At 45.2% G+C, this 24,558-nt stretch overlaps 1 protein-coding gene across 1 annotated transcript in view; it reads right to left on the bottom strand.

Moving 5' to 3' along the window:
* The window catches only part of TOP6BL (TOP6B like initiator of meiotic double strand breaks), a 2,412,394-nt gene that overhangs the window by 1,485,077 nt on the left and 902,759 nt on the right, over positions 1 to 24,558 (bottom strand). Inside the window, exon 6 of the mRNA XM_085627714.1 lies at positions 19,560 to 19,615. Coding sequence (XP_085483840.1) covers positions 19,560 to 19,615 — 56 coding nt within the window. The remainder of the gene's footprint in view (positions 1 to 19,559; positions 19,616 to 24,558) is intronic.

Raw genomic sequence — 24,558 nt, 5'->3', positions numbered from 1 at the left:
TCAAGACAAGAACCAAGAAAGAACCCCCGCAGACTAACCAACTCTGGAACCTACCACCGGTTGTGGGCCACTATCCATGTGGCCAATGTATAGTCTGCCCCCAGATAAAAGCCAGCAAATTTGTTACTTTAACCGACAACATGTCCTGGGTTCAAAAGGCACACACCAATTGCAACACCCGCAATTGTGTATACTTGATCACATGTCCATGCAAACTGATGTCTCTGAATCTCCGAAACCCGCAGCAACATCAGGTGTAGGAGAAATAACACGAAGATGTGCTCACATTACACTGAGGCCAACCACACTGCCAACAGCATCTGTTGGACCATCTTGGAATCACACCCAGTGATCAGTAAAGAAGTGCTTTTTAGAAAGGAGCAAAAATGGATTTTTTAAATTTCCAGCAATACCAGGGGCCTCAATGATGACATCCCGTGGGTGGTTCTAAATAACACTTAAATCCCTGTCCTGTCTATCTTGAGGTCCACTGCACATAATATTGCTACTGGTATCAGTACTGCCCTATATTTAATAACATTTATTGGCCGTAACCTACAACACATAAGACAGTGTAGGGCCCAGCGCAATGTTACTGCCCTATGTATTATACACTTGAGCTGCCCTCTTCCGTTTTGTGAAGAATTATTTACCGACCAGCCATCCTGGCAATTTGTCAATTAATACAGAAGGTCGTAATGCCCATGATTGTTGGTCGCATACACCTTAGCCACATTAAATTCACGCCTCCAGTGTCTTTCACTGCATTGTCCCAATAAAGTTGCATTACGCAAATTTCACTACCAATATAGCCCCCTGCCGTGCTGGTCTAGTGCTCACGCTATTGCGCATTGACATAAGCTACTTATGCACCTAAGCGGAAGGGCCAGCAACGGGAGCCTGAACCAGGGTAGGAGCATCGCTAGTTGCACGCCCCCCTCTATGTGAGTATCAACTTCTCTACCGCACTACAGAGCCTGATCCTCACCATAACATACCGCTAAGACTAAAGAAGCCCCCGGCTGGATTTTGTGATTGTTTTCTATTATAATTTTTTTAGAGTGAGCAACATAATGTTCGCAAGGCAACCCCGTACACCGGAGACTCCATTATCGGGGTGAGTTGCTACATGCCATGATCACGCCACGTTTATCGGAACGCATGGAAATGGGGTGATTATCACATTTTGTTGGTGCTTAGACACACCGCTACACTTTCTGACGCACAAGAGGTTTTATTTAATGTGATTTTGCACTCGTACTTTAGTGCATGTGTTATCGAAAAATCAGTTCTGAATACGCAACGTTTACCATAACACATGGAAATGAAGTGTTCGTACATAAACTTGGCGCTATGCTTTCCTAGTCTCCAGTGCCTCATTTTGCGCTCACACTTTAGTGCATGAATTGCCAGATGCACACTTGGTATCGACCATAATGTTGTCCCCACTATATCGTTGTCACAAGTGCCATGCAACCCTTTTTACCGGCAATGGTGTACCCTCGATATTTTCACTACTCCATGTGATGTACATTGAGGTCTCTTTTTTATCTTATACTCACCCACAGTATGTTCACCTGAACCATCCCTTCTGGTAACAATTTACTAAGTATGTAAGTCACTGCACTATGGGTGGATATTACTGTCTTCCACACCAGTTCTGGATTTTAACTTTTGATATTTTTTACAGGTCTCTACTATCCGGGTCTCCGCTGGATTGCTTGATCAACGCTGGTGACATTGACAATAATTAGCACTAGCCTTGTAGTAGTGTTAGAGTTCTAGAGTATTTACTCTTATAGACATTTGGTCCTGAAGAATTGCCGAGTGACCCGTTAGGGGCAGTAGGCAAGAAACATGTCGACCACACTTACACACTAGAACCGGTGGAATCATTGTTATTCCAAACAGGGCTTACACATTTTAATTAGATTAGTACACCCCATGAATAAAATGTGTTCCCTTAGGGCAGTACTAAACCTATTTTAATCCACCACTCACACTACCTTGATCACTCACCCTAACGCACCAAACGGCTGTCTCTAAAAGGTCTCCGGCAAAGAGCCCCTTCATGGGAGCCCGTCAGGCATTGCAGTGCCGGCCTGACGAGGAGCACAGCCCAATGATGAAGCATGACACCCTTCTTGGTGTGTGAGGGCAATCCATAAGAGATCTGTCCTCTCCCCCCACTGTTAGGAACTGCACATATTTTTTTGATTTACGTATCTTCCAGGAGCATTGTGCAGGACCTCATCAAAAGCTCCCGGTTCCTCTTTGATCACAATGGAATAGTATTTACCTGGAATACAAGGAATTTTATTTCCTGTGTTGGTATCATGATAGACTTCTCTATATTTATTATGAATCCTAGATTCCGTAGGAGGTGTACTGCCAACAACAAGTATTTTTGAACCTCTGTTTTGTCCTGAGCATAATAAGGATGTCATCTAGGTAAATAATTAGACAAACTCCTCTCTCCCTGAGGTAGGTTACTACTGGACGAAGGACCTTGGTAAAATACCAAGGGGCTGAGGACAGGCCGGAGGGTAGGCAAAGGAACTGATAACGAGTTCCTTTCCAAGTAAAACGAAGGTACTTCTGGCTGTCCTTGTCCATGGGTATTGTAAAATAGGCATCTTTGAGATCTAATTTTACCAGCCAGTACCTGGCTTGTAAAATGTCTCTCAGAAGATGGATCCCTTACATCTTGAAATGTCTGTAAGTTAAGAATTTGTTTAGATACTTTAGGTTTATGACAGGACGCCATCCTTTGTCCTTCTTTTTGACTAGAAAAATTGTACTTATAAACCCTTTTGAAATCTCTGTTAAAGGTATCTTTAAAAGGGCTCACATGTCCAATATTTGGGAGATGTCACGATTCCCCATATCCCTACCATTAGCAGAGTAAGTACACACCCCTGCACTTCCTTTAATGTACGAATGCACGGGAGTCAATGGCAAAGGGGCCCGCGGCACTACAACTCCCAGAATGCCAAGGGACGAGACACCCCCAAGCCGATTGGAGGACGCAGATTCAATCACACACATAATCACCACCTACAGAGGGGGAAGGTGCTTGACAATCGTTTTCGCTTCCCTTCGAGAGTGCGGGCGCTTTCCTTCCCGCGGAGGAATCAGGGAACAGCGTCATTGAAGCCTCATCGAGAAAACACCCTGGACGTCGAATTAGCGTCGTTGAAGCCTCCTCAAGAAAACATCCCGGACGTCGAGTTATGAAGGAAGTCTCCGGATACGGACACGCAAGTACTACCTAACCTGTTTGAATTCCTGCAGAGAACTTTGTTACACTCGTCATTGTGACACTCCTGCGTTTCCTTTATTCCCGCAAAGAGGTTGCGCGGAGAAAATATCCACCGTTTGTTCCGCTATTCAGAGTGCTGTTTCTATTGCCAGAAACCGCTTCTGCTACCTGAAAACTCGCTCCTCACCCTCCACCAGGAACGGAGAACCCCAGCCCAAATCCCCGGTTAAAGCGGTACAGACTTTCGTGCCATTTCCTGGGGCAGTTCCTCATTCTTCCCTCGGAACCGAGCTGTGAAGCTAACAGCGTCTTGGTTCATCAATCTCCCCGGAAAGGGCAAAGGTATTGCACAGAACTTCCCTAATCCTTGCCCTCGAGAAAGGGATCGTCATAACTGCGGAGAGTGACCGACTCTCTCTCTAAAAACTTTTGATACAAGTTCATGTATTCCAGGACTGTTACTGTCGGGCTCCTTGTAAGTGCCTGGTGTGCCTACCTTGTTTGTTGGTGTGAGTGAGTGAAAGTAGTGATAGTGCTTTTTACGCTTGTGTTCCTTCTTGTCTTCCCCTCTGTAGGGCACTCACGCTAGAGGGATTCGAGGGCAGACCAGACTCAGGCCAGACGCTCACCCGACAGTGACCTTTATTATTTTGTCCCCTTCCCTTTTCCCCGGGGTGCTGAGTTCCATAGTTGCGTTCTATTGCACTGTGGGATTTATAATTTCGGAGAGTTGGGAGGATCCTCAGCGCACCATCGTTCCCGCTGGCTGCTGCGAAACGGTTAGTGGTGTCTAACTCTATCCTGTACCACTAACATCGTGACAGATTGTCAAGACCCCGATTTGACGCCCAGCCTGAACGATGGACACGAACGTGGTGTTGACCTCATTACTGGAGAGCCTGAATGCTCTGCAGTTAGAGGTGCAAACCGCGCGATTAGAAAATCAAGATCTCAGAAAAGAAATGGGTACCTTACGTAGAGAGGTGGCGGGTCTAACGCGTAAAAGCCCATATATGAGAGAAGCCACGCTACCACCCCTAGGGCCCACCACACATCCTCCCGCCAGAGAGGTACCATCAGGTGGGGGTTTCTTCACCGTTTCTCCGGGACCTTCACAGACCAGCGATCCAGTACCTACAGTGCACGTGATTCAGAATACTTGTATTCCTTTGGCACCTCCCGAACGATTCTATGGCGAACCCAAGAAGTTCGAAACTTTTCTAAATCAATGCAGGCTGCATTTCTTGTGTAAACCCGTTGTCTTTCAGGAAGACACCGCCAAAACGGCATTCATGATGTCCTACATGGGGGGAACGCCGCTAGCTGGACTATACCTTTGATGGAGAGAAACGATCCAGTGTTGCACAGGTTCTCTGACTTTTGCCTTGAACTACGTAAACTCTTTGACCGAAAATCTCACATGTTAATCTTGGATCGCGAGCTCCTTACGTTACGGAAAGGGTCACAAGATCTGCTGACCTATGTCACCTCGTTCAATCGTCTGGTGGTAGAAACCGACTGGCCACCTGAAAAACGAACCACCTTGTTTTACCAGGGCCTGAGAGGGGAATTGAAGGACTGCGACGAACTCCGCACGTGCATAGACTATCGCGCCCTCAACCGCGTCACGGTGAAGAATCGCTATCCATTACCCTTGATTCCGGTACTCCTGGATCAAATTAAAGGCGCCCGTTATTTCACCAAACTAGATCTTCGAGGAGCGTACCACCTGGTTCGGGTAAAGAGCGGAGACGAGTGGAAGACAGCTTTCCGAACTAAGTTCGGTCTTTTCGAGTACCGGGTAATGCCGTTCGGGCTCTGTAACGCCCCAGCAGCGTTCCAATACTTCATGGACGAAGTATTGAGGGGATATCTAGACATTTTCAGTATGGTCTATATAGACGATATTCTCATTTATTCATCGACTCCCCAGGAACATGTTACCCACGTTAAAGCGGTACTGGACCGGCTCCGTCAGCATTCTTTGTACGCTAAATTGGAAAAATGTTTATTCCACGTACAAGAGGTCGCATTCTTGGGCTACATTATAAACGCCCAGGGGTTTAGAATGGATACAAGCAAGGTTGAGGCCATCACTCAGTGGAAAACACCACAGCACGTAAAGGCAGTACAAAGCTTCCTCGGCTTTGCAAATTACTACCGGCGTTTTATAAAAGACTTTTCCAAAATCATCCAACCCATCTCTCACCTCCTGAAAAAGAATGCTCCTTTTGTCTGGGGAGAGGCGGCGGAACAATCCTTCCGAAGTCTAAAGGATAAGTTCACCCAAGCACCCATCTTGCGACATCCAGACCCTCAAGTCCCCTTTATTGTGGAAACGGATGCCTCGCAATACGCCATAGGAGGCGTATTGTCCCAACGACATCCCATGACAGGGCAACTCCACCCGGTAGCATACTATTCGAAGAAACTGAATTCCAGTGAAGTCAACTACTCCATATCGGATAAGGAACTATTGGCAATAAAAAGGGCCTGCGAAGAATGGCGGCACTATCTGTTAGGGGCTCGTCATACCTTCGAAATCTACACGGACCACCGAAACCTGCTCTTTCTGAAAACAGCTAAAGCACTCACCCCACGCCAATTACGTTGGACTCTTTTCAGACTATGATTTTATTATTAAATACCGGCCAGGACCACAGAACGGAGAAGCGGATGTCCTCTCCCGTCTTCCAAACGAGGAGATAGACACAGCACTGGTACCCATGGAAACCCTGTTCATTCTTGCAGAGGGAACTGTCAAAACACCAACCATTGCCGTAATCAGAGCGCAAAATTTCCTGGAAGAGATCCATGCATCTCTGACCAAGATCGACACGCAAGCCTGGTTAAAGAACGCCCCAGGCACTAGATCGGAGAAAGATGGTCTGCTGTTTGTTCAACATGCACTGTATATCCCCACTACAGACTTACAAGTGCAAGTAATGACATGGTCTCACGATACGGCTTTAGGGGGTCAAATGGGAATACAGAAGACCATAAAAGGTATAGAACGTTCCTTTTGGTGGCCGACATTGAAAACAGATACTCGAAATTACGCAAAAACCTGTGCAGTATGTGCACAGGGTAAAGCCGTCCATTCGAAACCCACAGGACAGCTACGACCCTTACCTGTTTCTCCACGCCCTTGGCATACCATATCCATGGATTTTATCGTAGAAATGCCCCCTTGTAAGGGATACACAGTGGTACTAGTGATAGTGGATCACTTGACAAAAATGGGACACTATATTCCAGTAGAAAAACTCCCTACATCGTATGGATTGGCGAAGTTGATGCTCCAACATGTCGTACAAGCCCATGGAATTCCCTGTGTGCTCATTACAGACCGAGGAACACAGTTCACCTCCCGATTCTGGAAAACGGTATGCGCTTCGATGAATGTAGAAGCCAAGCTCTCGACAAGTTACCATCCCCAAACAGATGGCAAAACCGAGCGCTTGAACCAAACCCTGGAGCAGTATCTCCGCTGTTTCACGATGTAGAACGCCACGGATTGGGTCGACCTCTTATGGACATCGGAATTCGCTTATAATAACACCGAACATTCCACATTAGGATGCTCTCCGTTCTTCTGTTTATTGGGACACCACCCGAACATGCTCCCATTCGATTGGCCCATAGAAACAGCTCTTCCAAGCATCCAAGAACACCGTGCTCATCTCAGAGCAGTCCTCATAGAGGCAAAACGGAACTTGGTGAGCGCGCAAAACGCTCACAAAAGATTTACAGACAGAAAACGAACCAAAGAACCCGAATATAAAATTGGGGATAAGGTCTGGCTAGCTACAAAACATATACATTTGAAAGGTATAGACAAATTAAAACCCAAATACATAGGTCCATACAGTATCAAAGAGATCATTAACCCAGTAGCGATGAGATTGGCCTTTCCCCCGTCCTGGCGCATACATCCAGTATTTCATGTTTCCCTTCTCCTACCATGTCCTGCCAACATCCGAGTTGTAGATCAACCCCCTCCAATAGTTGTGGATGGGCAGGATGAATACGATGTAAACCAACTATTAGATTCCCGATTGGTTCGGGGGCGGGTCCAGTATTTGGTAGACTGGAAGGGTTTTGGAGTAGAGGATAGAACATGGGAACCAGAGCAGAATCTCCATTGCCCCGAGCTGTTAGAACAATTCCATGAAAACAATCCTGGGAAACCCAGACGACCGCCGAGTCGGCGATCCTTAAGAAGGGGTTCTGTCACGATTCCCCATATCCCTACCATTAGCAGAGCAAGTACACACCCCCGCACTTCCTTTAATGTACGAATGCACGGGAGTCAATGGCAAAGGGGCCCGCGGCACTACAACTCCCAGAATGCCAAGGGACGAGACACCTCCAAGCCGATTGGAAGACACAGATTCAATCACACACATAAGCACCACCTACAGAGGGGGAAGGTGCTTTACAATCGATTTCGCTTCCCTTCGAGAGTGCGGGCGCTTTCCTTCCCGCGGAGGAATCACGGAACAGCGTCATTGAAGCCTCATCGAGAAAACACCCTGGACGTCGAATTAGCGTCGTTGAAGCCTCCGCAAGAAAACATCCCGGACGTCGAGTTATGAAGGAAGTCTCCGGATACGGACACGCAAGTACTACCTAACCTGTTTGAATTCCTGCAGAGAACTTTGTAACACTCGTCATTGTGACACTCCTGCGTTTCCTTTCTTCCCGCAAAGAGGTTGCGCGGAGAAAATATCCACCGTTTGTTCCGCTATTCAGAGTGCTGTTTCTATTGCCAGAAACCGCTTCTGCTACCTGAAAACTCGCTCCTCACCCTCCACCAGGAACGGAGAACCCCAGCCCAAATCCCTGGTTAAAGCGGTACAGACTTTCGTGCCATTTCCTGGGGCAGTTCCTCATTCTTCCCTCGGAACCGAGCTGTGAAGCTAACAGCGTCTTGGTTCATCAACCTCCCCGGAAAGGGCAAACGTATTGCACAGAACTTCCCTAATCCTTGCCCTCGAGAAAGGGACCGTCATAAATGCGGAGAGTGACCGACTCTCTCTCTAAAAACGTTTGATACAAGTTCATGTATTCCAGGACTGTTACTGTCGGGCTCCTTGTAAGTGCCTTGTGTGCCTACCTTGTTTGTTGGTGTGAGTGAGTGAAAGTAAGTAGTGATAGTGCTTTTTACGCTTGTGTTCGTTCTTGTCTTCCCCTCTGTAGGGCACTCACGCTAGAGGGATTCGAGGGCAGACCAGACTCAGGCCAGACGCTCACCCGACAGTGACCTTTATTATTTTGTCCCCTTCCCTTTTCCCCGGGGTGCTGAGTTCCATAGTTGTGTTTTATTGCACTGTGGAATTTATCATTTTGGAGAGTTGGGAGGATCCTCAGCGCACCATCGTTCCCGCTGGCTGCTGCGAAACAGTTAGTGGTGTCTAACTCTATCCTGTACCACTAACATCGTGACAGGAGATCTCTAAACAATTAGTTTTGAATTCTCTGTATCTAGAATAATTTCTCCGGGTCTTTTGAGTTGAAATGGATGTTTCCAAAATTCAATTTTGAAGCCTACAATAGTTTCTAGAACCCAAGAGTCTTGTGTAATCTTTGACCAATTGTGTGCGAAGTGTTTCAACCTCCCTCCCACCTTTGTATGGGAATAGGAAGTCAAGCTTACCTTGATAGCTTTGATTTGAAGATCTGGGTCTGCCAGCATGGAACCTTGAGTTCCTCCCTCTCTGGGGATAGAAATTGGAGTTTGGGCGATAGCCTCTGTTGAAATGAGTGGGGCCTCTCTGGTCTTGGGGGAAGGATTGGTACCTGTAGGTACCACGGCTGACAGCCAGTCCCCTCCTGTCAGCCATTCCAAAAAGTGGGTGTGCCCCAAAAACTCTGCGCATGTTAGACTGTGCTTTGCTAAGAGCAATAAAGGTACTTCCCCAGAGATTTCACAAAGTTGTCTCAAAAGAGGAGTCCTTTGGTATCACCCATGTCCTGCCTAGAGGACAAATCAGCTAATTTGGGGTTCATTCTCAAAAGAACAGCTTTCCGACCTTCAGTAATTAAGTTTGCTTTGGCATTGCCTAAACAGCAAATGGCCCGTTGGGACCAGCCCTTCAGAAGATCAATATTAACTGTTATATTATTGGCCCTTGCCTCTTCAGTCATATCCAGAATGAATATGCTATGTTACATCGCATGTGGTACAAAACATGAGATTACAACGCGGTCGTTACAACAACCGCGTTGTTACAATGCATAGCATTACATCGCAAGTTGTTTCTACGACTTGCTGTAGGGGGCGCCCTCGACTTAGGAATAGTATAATTTACTATTCCAACTCCAACGTGCGCAACAGTAGGGAAGGTGTTGGAATAATAAATTATACTATTCCTTAGTTTAATGTGCCCCCTACAGCAAGTCACAGAAACGACTTGCATTGTAATGGTTAGCGTTATAACAACCGCGTTCTACGGCATGCGATGTAAACGCTGCTTCCCATCCAGAATCCGAGTTAGCGGACTGAGGATATCAAGGAGCTTGTCCTGACACTGTTTCAGGCATTTCTCTATCCCTTTCCCAGGGTCCTTCCCAAATTTGAACAGGAAGGTTATCAATTCTGGATCAAGGTTGGGGGTGTTACACACCTTATCCTCAGTGGAAGGTGTTGAGCATTCATTGTGTAGAAGGTTGCGAGTCTCTCTGTCCAGAGACTTTCTTACCCACTGACTTAAATATGTATTAACGTGGTCCATGGGCCACCATTCTGTGCTGTGAGGGTGCCTAATGGACGTAGGGTTAAACATTTACTTGCCAAGGGGGTAATTAACAGACAAGGAAGTGGAAGGTTGCTCCAGGTCTTGGTCTAGATTCTGTAGGGTATCATAGGTATCTTGTGGATCAAAAATAAATTGATCCATATCCATCTCATCAAACTCTAGGTACTCAGATTGTGAGTTAAAACTGTCTCAAATATCATTTGTATCATGAAGCTTACTTCTTTCTCTCATGCCGCTATGGGCGCAATAGGTTGGGCTTTATCTTTTGTGCTGCAATGAGCACAATTATCTATTGTAGCGCGGCGGCTACTAAAACCATTTGCATGGGTAGATGCTTCCTCCAAGCGTTTCCTCTTATGGGAAACCTTCCCCCAGGGGTCCTGGGGTAGTAGGGGATTCGCCATCTGAGAGAGAGAAGTAGATCTCCTCAATGGGGGACCCCCTCTTCTTCTTGGCTAGTGCGGTGTCCACCGCCTCTTTAACGGAAGAACTAAGCTTTTCCTCAAGAAACCTCTGAAGACTCTCCTCCATAAGCACTTCCTCAGAAGGCTGCTGTGGGTTATTAATATCCATTAATTCAAAGCGAAACCTGTGATGGATAAAATTGAATTAATAAAATAGCCCTTTAAAAGGTTTACTCACAGTTGATAGTGTAGAAGGGATATTGTTTCCAAACTTCATGAAAGGGTCTTCTTTCCCATTCTCCTCTTTTACTATATATATATATTTTTTTAATAAAGTAAGCCCAGCTACGCGGCGTCACAACGAGAATTGTACAAAAATCAAGGAAAAGGCTCTTTCTTTACTGAGGAGGCGTCCGACTAGCAGGAGGCACCATTACAAGCTCGAGCGGTGAGCTGTTTCCATAGTCACAGGCCTGCCGAGACAGAGACCCCCTCCACCGGTTGCTAGCTCTCATTTCACTAAGGGCACGTGCTCGGGCAGGAAGGAGTCTTCCCTTGAGTCTCCTAGGAAGTTGCTAGAAGACGCGGCCCATCGATTCACGGGCATGATCTTGGTAAGAGCGGAACACAATCAATAAATAGATTTTTGTAATCGAGATGAAATGACGCTATTGACAAACCTGACTATATGACTAAACGGAAACTTAACGAGGCACTTACCTGGCCCCCCCCCCCATAAATTGGTCAGGGTTGAAACCTGTTATCTGAGTAAGGTTAGTCTTATTTGAGAATCTTAAGGAGTATCGATAGATAGAGTAGAACGCTCAATAATCACATTTACAATGAGATACTCCTATAAACACTAATAATGGTTAAATACAACGATAATAAACAGTTCAGAGTAATAATGCCACGATAAAGAGAGATACTTAGCTGTGTCAGACGCAGCTAATAAAAGAGGAAAATGGGAGCATGCACTGTCTATTTATAGTGTTACGAACATTCTTATGCTTTATGATGTATTGACATTCTTTAAAAGACTGCATGTTTGGGCAGTAAATAAAAGTGATTGCATAATGTTAGCCTCCGGTCTTGTAATCAAATCAGAGAGATTGAGTTTGAAAAGGAAACCACAGACCATAATGTTGATTTCAAACAGACTGTACTGCAAATAGATTGTGGAAACAGTCCAGCAGATATGGTGAAAATGTTTAATGCTGTTCAATTCTGGTGCTAACATAATTTTAGACTCCAAAGTGTTTTATTAGAAGAGGTTGAAGAATGTCACCACACTTCTCAAACCAGAAAGAGGACTGCTGGCATATGAGGGTAAAACTGTAAAATTTAAAGGGTATTTCAATAGGGAGTTAAACTTTAATGCTGGATACAATGAAGGAAAGATTTAGGTGTCTTTCAATGGTGACAGCATCATTAGTTGGAAGCATCAAAGGAAATAAGTCATATCTTAAATACAAATAGTCACTCTCCCATAAGACTAAAGGAGTTTGAGGAGCACAAACACGTGGAGTGCATTGAAAGATTGTCTAAATGAGCTACAATTGACGTCTTGAATCAATTAATGAATGAATCAATCAGGTTACTTATAAAGTGTGACTACTCACTCATAAGGGTCTTAAGACGCTGGGGGGACAGCTGTTCCGCAGGAGGCGCTGTGGTTCAGTCGAAGAGCCAGGTCTTAAGGTCCTTCCTGAATTGAGGCAATGATGGTGATTGCCTGAGGTGGAGAGCCAGGGTGTTCCAGGTCTTTGCTGTGAGGTAGGAGAAGGATCTTCCTCCAGCCGTGGTCTTGCAGATACATGGGATGGTAGCCAGGGCCAGTTGGGCGGACCGAAGGTCTTGGATGGGTGCGTGGAAGGTAAGACGGTGGTTAAGGTACACAGGTCACGCGTTGTGTAGAGCTTTGTAGGCATGCATGAGGAGCTTGAAGGTGATTCTTTTGTTGAATGGGAGTCAGCGGAGGTCTCTCAGTTAGCCAGTGATGTGGCTGCGGCGGGGGATGTTGAATATTAATCTGGCGGAAGTGTTCTGCAGTTTATTGAGGAGTTTCTGGGTGATGCCGCGGTAGAGTGCATTGCCGTAGTCGATTCTGCTGCTGATGAGTGCGTGGGTGACTATCTTTCTGGACTCGTGGGGATCCACTTGAAAATCTTTCAGAGCAGGCGTTGAAGCAGGATGATGAGACGGTATAGATTTGGCTGTTCATGGTGAGCGAGGAGTCCAGGATGATGCCTAGGTTCTGTGTGTGGTCTGTGCGTGTGGGGGGTTCCCAGGCAGAGGGGGTGGAGCCCAAGATGAGGACTTCGGTCATCTCTTAGTTGATCTTGAGGCAGCCGGTCTTCATCCAGGTGGCGACAGCCTTCTTCCCTTCGTGGAAGTTGGTCTTGGCAACTGTGGGTTCGTTGGTGAGGGTGAGAATCAGCTGGGTGTCGTCAGCATAGGAGACGATGTTGAGTTCATGGTTTCTGTCGATGGCTGTGAGCAGGGTCATGTAGATATTGAAGAGAGTGCGGCTCAGAGAGGTGCCCTGAGGCATACCGCAGCTGATCTCTGTGGCTTTGCAGAGAAACAGTAGTAGTCTGACTCCCTGTGTTCGGCCGAATACCAAGGAGCGGATTCATTCCAGGGGTTTGTCCCGGATGCAGGCGGTGTGGAGTCTTGCGCATAGCATGTGGTGAGAGATGGTATAGATGGCAGCCGGGAGGTCCAGGAAGTTGAGGAGGGTGCGGACATCGTCTGTGGCTGCGAGGAGGGTGGTCTCTGTGGTGTGGTTGCTTTGGAAGCTAGATTGAATGAATGATTGAATGAATTCCCTGAAGTAATCACACTTCACTTACACAGATCAAAGGTTACTCTCACAAGATTCAATTGAAAGAGAATGCAGTGGCAATTGTGAGTAAAGTCAAAAATGTCCCATTAGCAATGAAAGATGCAATGCTGTCTAAGTCGGAGAAATTAAATGATGTGGGAATCCTAGAAGAGGTGAAGGCAACTGAGTGGTTAGCATCAGTAGTCATACAAAATCCACAGGTGAGGTGAGACTACGTATCGATCTTAGAGGGTTAAACAAATGTATTAAGGTGGACAGGTATCCTCTTCTAAGTGTTTCTAAATTACTATTCTCACTATAAGGTGCCAAGATATTCTCGCCTCTGGATTTGACCTCTGCGTACTGTCAGATAAAGCTTCCTGAGAGTTCAAAGGACCTCACAGTATTTGAAACTCCCTTTGGGGTGTTAAGGTGTTTGAGAATGCTGTTTGGACTTATATTGGCAGCTTCAGTGTTCCAGAGAGCAATGGAAAGAGTTTTGAAGAAAATTCCAGGTATCAAACTTGTACAGGATGATGTTTTGAAATATGGCACTTCTTTGTTGAACATGGACAAAAACTCAGTGTCAGTTCGCCACAGTTGCACTATTTGCCACATACTTTGGCAAACAGAAATCCCACTCCAGTCGAGGTACTCTGTGCCCTCATATTTGCCCACCCCTCATGAGCCCTAACAATGCTGCTTTGGGGTCAGGATCAGCTAGGGTGCCCCTGCAGTCTGCCATTGGACTATATATGCTCTGCCTGCATCTTGGAATGAGCGGACAGTCCCATATAATACAATTAAAACAGATTCTTGCTTCTTTACATCGCCCACATAAAGGGTTGTGTCCTCAGCCCATCTTATAGACTATTTCTGGATTGAAATATGTTTTATGGGGATCAATTAATTGGATCATTCACAAATTCAAAGATACAGCCAGCACCCTAGGTGCCATTTTTGTCTCCTGTCACTCATCTTCATCTGGCACACCCACATCTTGTCCCCTGGCAGCATGTGTCCCAGCTAGAGGATTGCATCGCACAAAGTGGGAGATCATTTGTTTTGCTGCTAATTGAGGGAGACATGTTGCTTGTTAGAATTGCAGGAAGGAATATTTTTAAAACTGTGTCGCAATTCATAATTCATTTTTAAAACCTGTTTTAATTCACCTGATTGCACTTACACTTTTGACCTGCTGTGGGTCACCATTTTCGTTAGCTCTCCAGCTTCAGCCTCTTCCTATCAAATGATGTGCGGTGCACGTTTGCACTGTTAGCGTTGCACACAGTGGGAAATCATCTGTTTTGCTGCTAATTGAGGGGTAAGTGTTGCTTGTTAGAGGGGGAGGAATACTTGTAAAACTGTGTCGCAATTTGTTTTTAAAACCTATTTCAACTTACCTGATTGCACTTAAGGCCTTCTGTGAGTTGCCATCTTTCGTTAACCCTCCAACTTCGGACTCTTTCTATAAAATGCGCAGTGGATGCGTGCAGCGGGTTCGCCGCTATCACGCCAAAGGTAAGCCCGTCTGTGCCCACCTGCGCCTGAACAGGACTAGGGGCCAGGAGCTCTGGTGGTCCCTCCACAAGTAAGCAAGTTTTCTCCCTTGCACAAGTTGTGGCATTAGGTGGCAACCCTAGAGAAAGCTGCCTCCCCATTATCAATGTTTACGATGGAGTAACAACTCGTAGCTAAAGAACATATCTCAGATAAAGGTACTCGGAGATTGTTCCTAATTAACTGCAGATCACTCCAGTCCCACAAGTTAGAACTTTTTGCCCTCATTGAAGACAAGAAACTGGATGCACTTTTTCTTACGGAAACCTGGCTCCATGGCTAGTTTGGGCCAGATTTCGCCCAAGCCCTGCCCCCAGGACACTACATATCAAGCAAATATCATGAAAAGTAAAAGGGAGGAGGGCTAGCAACCATTCTTAAGGATGAGTTCAGATGCATCACTGAGCCCGCACATATTTTAGATTGCAGAAGTATGTCCTTTGCTATAAATTACTCTCCCACAGCAACATTCTCCGGGATACTTTTCGACAGACCTCCCGGTCCAAGTGGTACATTTCTGCATTCACTTCCAGAAGTAGCGGGACATATGGCTTGTATTAGAGCATACTTCTCAATTATAGAAGATTTGAAGGCTATTCAATTATTACAAAGGCTGTCTGGACCTCCTCATTAGAAGGGTCATCTACTCAATCCGATTTTCTTTCATGGGCAGTATGCTAGAGGCCTCTGAAACTCTTCCCATCATTTTGTCGGATAATTTTTTTATCCCATTTACTTTAAGCTCTGGCCACTCATCTGCCAACACCATATTAGTTTGTAGAAAAAACCAAGTCTGGTCAAAACATCCTACGGATGACTGGAAATATATCCTTCAATCTTTGAGGTCTTTGCTGGGATCTAATTCATCTCTAGCAAATAATAGGATTACTGATTGGCTGGAGTCCACGCTTGACTCACTTCCCCCTAAAAAACACACACTAGTACTACTAAACTAAAATCCGCTCCTTGGTATACCCCCATCTTCAGATACTTAAGCAAAAATTTAAAAGAGCTGAAAGAATCTGGAGACGAGATTTTCAGGAGCTATCCAAGCAGAAATATCAAGACTCTATGAGAGCTTATAAGGCTGAAATTAAGAAAGCCCAGGCTGTATATTTTGAGGAGAAAATCAACGGTGCTTCTAACTCCCCCGTAAAATGTTTCACGTGGTGAAAACCCTTCTAAGTATCCTTCTGAAGGCCCTGTGCCGGAAGCCTCGATTGCACGGTGTAATGCAAATTGTGTAATGGCTTCTTCTGCTCCAGAAGATTCCAGAGGAGCCATGGTGCCAGAGGAGGAGGTTGCAGACATGCCCAAGGCTCTATCCAAGGTGAGAGCTCTCCCTTCTTCCCAACTAATGGTGGGAGGGAGACTGACTTTGTTCCTACAATACTGGTGAACTCTGGCGGCAGATGCCTTGGGTTCCGCCGACAGTCAAAAGTTTTCATCTAGAGGTCATGGGGACTCCATTTCAACCTTTTCAACCTTCCAGGCCACAGCCTCTATCTTTCTCCCAAAAGGAAACCGCCCTCATAGAATGGGAAATTTCAAAGTTGGTGAAAAAAGGGTCCAATCGTCCATCCAAATGGCTTTTCGGTGGAGAAGTGGGATGGAGGGCATCGCCCGATGATCAACATCCTGGAATTCAATGAGTGCCTGGTGTTTTGTCATTTCAAGATGGAGGGAAAATATCTATTATGCAATCTGCTGAGACCGGGAGACTGGCTGGCGAGGCTGGATCTCAAAGGCACCTACCTCACAGTTCCAATCTTGCCCCCACACAGCAGCTTTCTGCAGTTTCTATGGGGGCAACAGGCATTCGAATTCCAGACACTCCCCTTTGGCCTGTTTGTCCACACCCTGATGCTTTACCAAGGTTCTCAGGTCGGCAATAGTATTCCTCCACGGCCACAGAATACACTTGATAGTTTACCTAGACGACTGTCTGCTGATGGATCAATGTCCGCAAGCACTATCGAGGCATCTTCAGACAACAGTCCATTTGTCAGAAAGTCTGGGCTTCGTGATCAAAGAGAAAAATCCCTTGGGATTCCTCATAGATTCCAAAGAATCAACTGTAAGTCTTCCCTCCAAGAAGATGGCAAATATTTGACACAAGCTCAGGAAGACTCTGTCCTGGCAGAGCACATCACTTAGATAGTTGGCCAGTCTGTTAGGATTGCTAGCATCATCAATACAAGCAATCTTTCCGGGACCTCTTCATTACAGGGTACTATAAAAACTGAAGGCGTACCATCTGCCTAGAAGTTTGAAATATTCTGAGTCAGTCTCATTGACGGACGACATCAGAGAGGAGATGAGATGGTGGCTAACCCACATGGAGGCTGGGAACGGAAGGGCAATCTTCGGTTCCAGTACAAATATTGTTATAGAATACGATGACAGCAAAACCGTCTAGGAGCCAGATGTGGGGATATGTACACAGGAGGAAAGTTGTTCCTCAGATGGACAAAGTATGCATATAAATTGCCTGGAACTCCTTGCGAGTTACTTCGTGGTACGATGCTAAACGAAAGAGAAAGCAAATTGCTCTGTGGTGCAAAAGATGGACACCATCTCGGCAGTATGCTACACCAACCACCTAGGGGGTCTCAGACCCAAGATGCTGGCGGACACTGATAAGGACTTTTGGCAATACTGCCTAAATTGAAATATTTCAGTGACAGCAAAATATCTTCTTGGGTGATAGAATGACGTGGCCCATTGACACTCTAGGTACCTGCATGATCTCAGTGCATGTAAACTACATCCAAAAGTTTTCAGGAAGATGGAAAGGGCATTGAGGGCCCTTCACAGTGTACTTGTTTGCCTTCTGGCTGGACAATCAACTGAAGAGGTACTTCAGATGAAGACCAGACCTGCAGGCGGTGACTATGGATGCCTTTCTCCAAGACTGGACCAGGGAGAAGGTATACGCACTCCCCCCATTCAATAGGATAATGAGATTGTCGATGCAAGTCAAACAGCAGGAGGTTATCACACCACTCTGGAGATCTCAAGCCTTGTTTCCAGTGATGATGGGACTTTCCTGGGATTCTCCAATCCCTCTACCCCAAAGGCCAGATCTTCTTCTAGAAGCCCTGGGGAATCCCCACCACTTGATTCAGGACGGGGCACTGCATCTCAAGGCATGAAGGATTACAGGAGACAATGGATAATCCAGGGACTTTCAGAAGATGCTGAACACCTCTTGTCAAAAGCATGTTTGGACGGAATCCGCTTGGGGTCTATAGTTAATTAATTCATTCCTAGTGAGATATTTATTGTGTTTCCATGGGAAAAAAGATGATCAGGTAAGTTGGCTATGCTATTGTGCCTTATCTCATGTAGAAGGGTATCAGACATGAGAGCCCTGGTTATTAGAGGTAGGGTATTCAGAATGTAGCTTTAGGAAAATCATAGTAGAGAGTATACAGTGTCATGTTCCTTGAGTATAATTTTGGCCTCACGCCACAGGGTACTGTTCAGAGACTGAATTCTGTACTGTTCCCTAGTGCAGAGGATGCCATTTTCTCTTCAAGCAACATTATCCAAACTACAAAGGACACCAAAGATGACTGCACACAAGGTCTGCCTCAACATTGGAAGGGTGCACAATGGTCATTCAAAGGTGAGGGAGTACATTGGATGTCTATGCGCCTAGAGGAGCGGAAGCATGGCTCTATTGACTTTGGCATTGTACCGCACAAACCGATTGATGTCCAATAACGAAGCATGACATGAAAAGTAGATAAGGGCGTTGCTTTCTAAATAGTGGGACCACATAGAAAGGTGGATATTTTTGAGGTTCATCAATCTCTTAACTGAGTAAAAGATTTCACTGAGGCATTTCAGAAAATCCTTTACCCAAGGTATCGTGAAGAATGATGCCCCTGATGGGCAATTCCTGTACGCACTAACTGTAGCAAGATGTACTTTGGTAGTTCTCACATCCTCCTGTTTCTCCAGGCACCAATTGCAGACCCTCTTTCTTGTGAAGATGTATACAAATCTAGGCAAAGGATCTTTCAATTCTCGCAGGATGTGTGTGAAGTCAGTTGGAAGACTTAGCTGGCTTTATTACAATCACTCAAGCTCATCAATGCCACACAGGAGAGGGGGATCTTCCCAGACAACTTGGTGAGAGAGTACAGCCAGCACGTAAGTCTCCTGTGTGGTTTATATAAAGACTAAACCGGTCTAGAAACCATCGCTATCTCAGATACACCCCATTTATTAAAAAATACAAATGTTTTCTGCAGTACCGTGCCCCTTTGCTCTGCATGCACACCTCGTTCCAAGTATCATACAGGCGTGACTAAGAAAAGACACATGGAATGCTGATAGACTCCAGTATGTATAACAATGTCACCAATAAGTCGCATAATCCCACCACTTAAGAACTGGTTATACCCAATGTGTGTACATTATTTTATAGAATATTCGTTTGACTTTCACAAAACAGAAAAGAACAAAATGGTTCTTATACAATTCTCCACAAGAAGCTGATTTTAAAGTTAGAGCATATCACTACAAAAATGGTAGCAAGGTCAAAGTTTCGATCAAGCATAAAGAACACCACTTTCTGTGGAACATGCAGCTAAACATGTATATGTCCATAATCCTGCCTCCACAAGGCAGGAGTATTAAAAGCAAATGCATCTGAATTAGAATCAAGTCACTGAAACTGAGTACCCGCAATAAAACATCATTAATATAAGGACAATTAATTGAATGAAACATACCTATAGGTTTCTGCAGATACAGCATTGTTCACTTTTATGCAGTAATGTATTTTCACCTGTAAATTATTTTTAGGTTGGAAATAGATTAGAATTGGTATTACTGAAGAATACACTTTGTTCCCGTGACTTTAAATCTGCAATGATCTTCTAGGTACTGTTATAACGATACACATTCATAGTTAATACATACATCTAACGTTGGTTCCATCTTTTTTCTAAGCCCCTTAACCCATCAATTATCAAACCACTGTTCAATAGCTTCAACTGTAAAGCATATATGGATCTAACTTTCAGTATAGGTCCAATTTGTCGAATTGAAGTTTCCAAGTTGTAGGAAAATGCAACACAATGTCCTTGAATTACAGTTGAGCTCAAATCCATTTGGTGCCAGGCAACTGCGGGTGGATATTTAAACATATTAAAAATGCAACAGCATCTGCATCAACAAGCAGGATTGAAAACAATCAATGTAATATCTGGTTAGTGCAAATGTCATTTTTGCTGAAAGCAGTTTGAATAAGTCCGTCAAAAGTTAAAGAAACAGGGGTAACCCTATAACCCGAGGAACCTGGGCCTCATCAACATAATGTAAACAATGGTTCCATAGGGAAACAATTAATTTCAATCGTAATAAATCAAAAACCACAGCATTTATAAATCAGTTGAATAATCAATATCGAACAAAGATGTACAATTTTAGATACAGAAATTTATTCTTTGTATTTTAAGTTAAGTATCAACTCTTTCAGAGATAAACAAAATCCTATACAAGGAAAAGATAAAGAAAAGGCTGTATATACAATATTTTTGAAAAACGACGCAGTGACCAAGTGAATAAAGTGACTTAGTGCAATAGGTGACAGTGTAAATAATTACACTATGCACGTATTTACTACGTAAAACCAAAATATATACAAAGTTTCTTATTGTGAAAAGTCCTCAATTTCCTCATGGGTATACAATAAACCTTGTAAGGCACATGTCCTATCTTTTGTTATCAACAAGGAAATCCGATTAATAGGGGACTGGAGAACCGTCAACGTTTCGACCCTAAATCAAACACTAGTTGTAAGTAGTCATATCGGGTCTTCTTCAGGACACAGGAGGTGTATACCAGCCTAAGATATAGGTGATGGAACAGATGTCCCCAATAGTATCACAGTTGCCACTTGTTGTCAATCAAAGGGGAACGGGCTCGTAAAGAGTCTTGGCTGCATAGGGGGGCCTCTTACTCTGCCAGATTAACTTCTTCTTTATTCTCTCTGTCTTTATTCTTACCGCTGCGATTAACGGGACTTTCTCTTGAATACTGACTTCAAAGTTGGAACTTTGCGTATAACACTTTGAAAATAGACGCAGCCGTCAGGACACAAATTCCACTGATGGTACTCGATTGCAATCGAGTACCATCAGTGGAATTTGTGTCCTGATGGCTGCGTCTATTTTTGAAGTGTTATACTCAAAGTTCCAACTTTGAAGTCAGTATTCAAGAGAAAGTCCCGTTAATCGCAGCGGTAAGAATAAAGACAGAGAGAATAAAGAAGAAGTTAATCTGGCAGAGTAAGAGGCCCCCCTATGCAGCCAAGACTCTTTACGAGCCCGTTCCCCTTTGATTGACAACAAGTGGCAACTGTGATACTATTGGGGACATCTGTTCCATCACCTATATCTTAGGCTGGTATACACCTCCTGTGTCCTGAAGAAGACCCGATATGACTACTTACAACTAGTGTTTGATTTAGGGTCGAAACGTTGACGGTTCTCCAGTCCCCTATTAATCGGATTTCCTTGTTGATAACAAAAGATAGGACATGTGCCTTACAAGGTTTATTGTATACCCATGAGGAAATTGAGGACTTTTCACAATAAGAAACTTTGTATATATTTTGGTTTTACTTAGTAAATACGTGCATATATTGTAATTATTTACACTGTCACCTATTGCACTAAGTCACTTTATTCACTTGGTCACTGCGTCGTTTTTCAAAAATATTGTATATACAGCCTTTTCTTTATCTTTTCCTTGTATAGGATTTTGTTTATCTCTGAAAGAGTTGATACTTAACTTAAAACACAAAGAATACATTTCTGTATCTAAAATTGTACATCTTTGTTCGATATTGATTATTCAACTGATTTATAAATGCTGTGGTTTTTGATTTATTACGATTGAAATTAATTGTTTCCCTATGGAACCATTGTTTACATTATGTTGAATAGGTCCGTCAGCGTAATTGTTGTGCCAAATAGCCGGGCAACCATGCAAATGGATGCTGTACAGTGCCATCCAGTCTCTATGATACACTTGTTGCAACTGCATCCCAAGGGTCAGGTGCTGCCCGAGGGGATCAATAAACGCCAGAGCAGTCGCTCATGGTACTCCGGCTATACCAATACTAAGACCCTAATTTAGATCTTGGTGGGTGTACCTTCGTCCCTCTGTGGCGGAGTTTCCAAGTACTCCATCGAGCTGACGGGGTCCCACCCGCTGTATTTAGATGTGGGCTGGTTGAACTGAAGTCTGCATCAACAGACTCTTTACCATCGCGTAAGTGGTGCACCTACTTCGACGTGGCGGACTTCTCTGCTGGCTAACAGTACTCCGTAGTCATCAGGCCGGCGGGTTTTTGCTCTAAGCCTATTTAGATGTCCCTGTTGTGCTGGCAGTGTCCTAGTGGCTAATTCCTGATGATGCGAGTCCCTGATGGAGTGGATACTGGTAAGTACTACTTATTAATGTGGCAATACACATATATGTTGTGTTTGCCTCCAAAATATGTCAGTAATATGTTATGCCCCTTTTATTACATATTACATTGCACACAAACAATACACGGACACTATTGAATGCACAGGCACCACAAGCACAACACCCCATGCACCACAACAACAATATTTTTTTGGAGTGTTAATACAGGTGTGTTCATTTTAACTTGATAGGTTGTAATAGGAACACTACTGCATTACATATAAGAAAAAATTGTTTGTAAGAGCAATGCAAAAAGACATGAGGCTACAGCAATTGTCAACACACAACTCATAGTAGGACAATTGTAAACGTTGCCTACCTTAGATCCCAGCGACGACTGAGTCATTTGGCATCGTGGTAGAGTCGAAGCAGCAAAGAAGGGGCCTGGACTATGGGGTTCAAGACAGAAGGAAAAACATAAGTTCTTACCTCATTTCCTTCAATTGCACCGACCATAAGTAGGAGGTATTCATATCACAGTGCCTCAATAGAAAGCCAAATTGTGATTAGCTCGGCTGTCATCTTGGCTAGACTCCCGCCATACAGCTGCTTCTGCCTATGGCACAGTTGACGTAGATGAGAGTTCCTAGCAGTGTCATTGGGACTTTGGCGGTCTTTCGTCTATGGACCCACCAACATCTAAATCGAATAAACGGGCCACCAAGTAGGAGAGCGGTGAGTAAGTTGAAATAGGGACGGTAGTCCATTACCTCCAAGATCTAAATCAAGCCCAAAGTGTCTGTGTCCCCTCTCATATACATCCTGAACCAATCCTGGCCTACCTGCATCACTGAGGCTTACAGGCATGCCCTCTCCCCTGCTGAGGCCCTGGTGTATCTGGCACCTACTGGGTCTGTTCTGCCCCAAGAGAAGGTCATGCGACTGGTTGCCCGTGCTGAGGTAGAGTATGCAGCAACACCTGCTAGAGTGCTGCAAGCACCACGCCGCCTGGATGGTTTCCAGGTGAGACAGTGTCCTAGAGCTATATTGAGGACTGAACATTTGTGGAGGAATCCGTAGAGTTGGGGAGAAGACTTTTGATGTGCAAGGGGAGCACCCTACAGTTGCCTTGCCTGCCTATGGATATTTTCTGGCTTCATACCAGTCTTCTCTGAGGGTTGGGAAACTGCAGCCCACACATCCATCATGGGGGGCAGACAGCAACCAGTGGTACATGCTTCAGTCCCCAGCAAAGAGGCACTCAGTTGGAGGGAACAGTCACGTAAGACACTGGTGTTAACCCTTGCATTGTGACCAACTGCAAATTCACACAGGTCCAGAAGGCGGTTGAAAGCCTTTTGTCAACAGGGTGTGGCTCGTGCAATGTCAGAGAGCAACAAGCTCCACCCCTGCCCACCCCATATGCTCACTTGTCTGTCACTGCATTGCCAACATTCAGCAACCTAGTGTTCCCAGCAACGGACGCGCTGTGATGTCGCTCATGGGTTGGGAGGCTACAACACTACTTCTGAGCCACACGTGTAACAGATGGGGCAGTGAAGAGATTACTACTGCTTCACTTTGGAGGGGCACAGCTGTATGAACTGTACAAAAAGCTGCCCAACACAGGTGACCATGCAGACTTTGATGCCGCTGTTGCAGCTCTGGACCGGCACTTCAAACCTCAGCTAAATCCAGACTATGAGCTGTTTAGGCTGCGACAGACGAGACAAAAGGAGGATGAGTCCATCTATGTCTTCTACGCACACCTCAGGAAACTGGCAAACACATGTGTTAACACTGACCAACCCAAGGAGATAGGGCACAGCTGATACTGGGCTGCAGGTTGGCAGTCCTTCAAAGGCTCATCCTACAGCAGCCGGGAATCACTCTGGATGTCATCCTAGTTTTGGCAAGGTTGCATGAACTGGGTTGATGATATGGAGGTGACTCTGGTGAAAGGAGTAGCCACACCTGTTGGGCCTTATGCTGTGTAGGTGAAAGAGGAGCAGGTAGACGCTATCCAAAGATGGCCTACTCACCCGCGCACCGCAACACTCCACAACAACCAGAGAGAAACTGCAGCCTTGAGCACCAAACGCTTGATGCTTGCTCAGCTCGAGGATGCTCGTGCTCTCGCTTTGGGCGGCTGAACCATCTTGCCAAAGTGTGCCGGAGCGAAGGGAAAGGGCCAAGAGCGGAAAACAGTAGCAAGCTAAGGGCAGCCCTGTGGCAGCTGCTTATCGAGGATGAGGAGCCCGAGGACAGGGTAGACCAAGAGCATGCCCGCGGTTGACGAAGATGATGAAA

The sequence above is a fragment of the Triturus cristatus genome, chromosome 9 (genome assembly GCF_964204655.1).
Source record: "Triturus cristatus chromosome 9, aTriCri1.1, whole genome shotgun sequence".
NCBI classification, from domain to species: Eukaryota; Metazoa; Chordata; class Amphibia; order Caudata; family Salamandridae; genus Triturus; species Triturus cristatus.
This window is presented reverse-complemented; position numbering and strand designations above follow the sequence as displayed.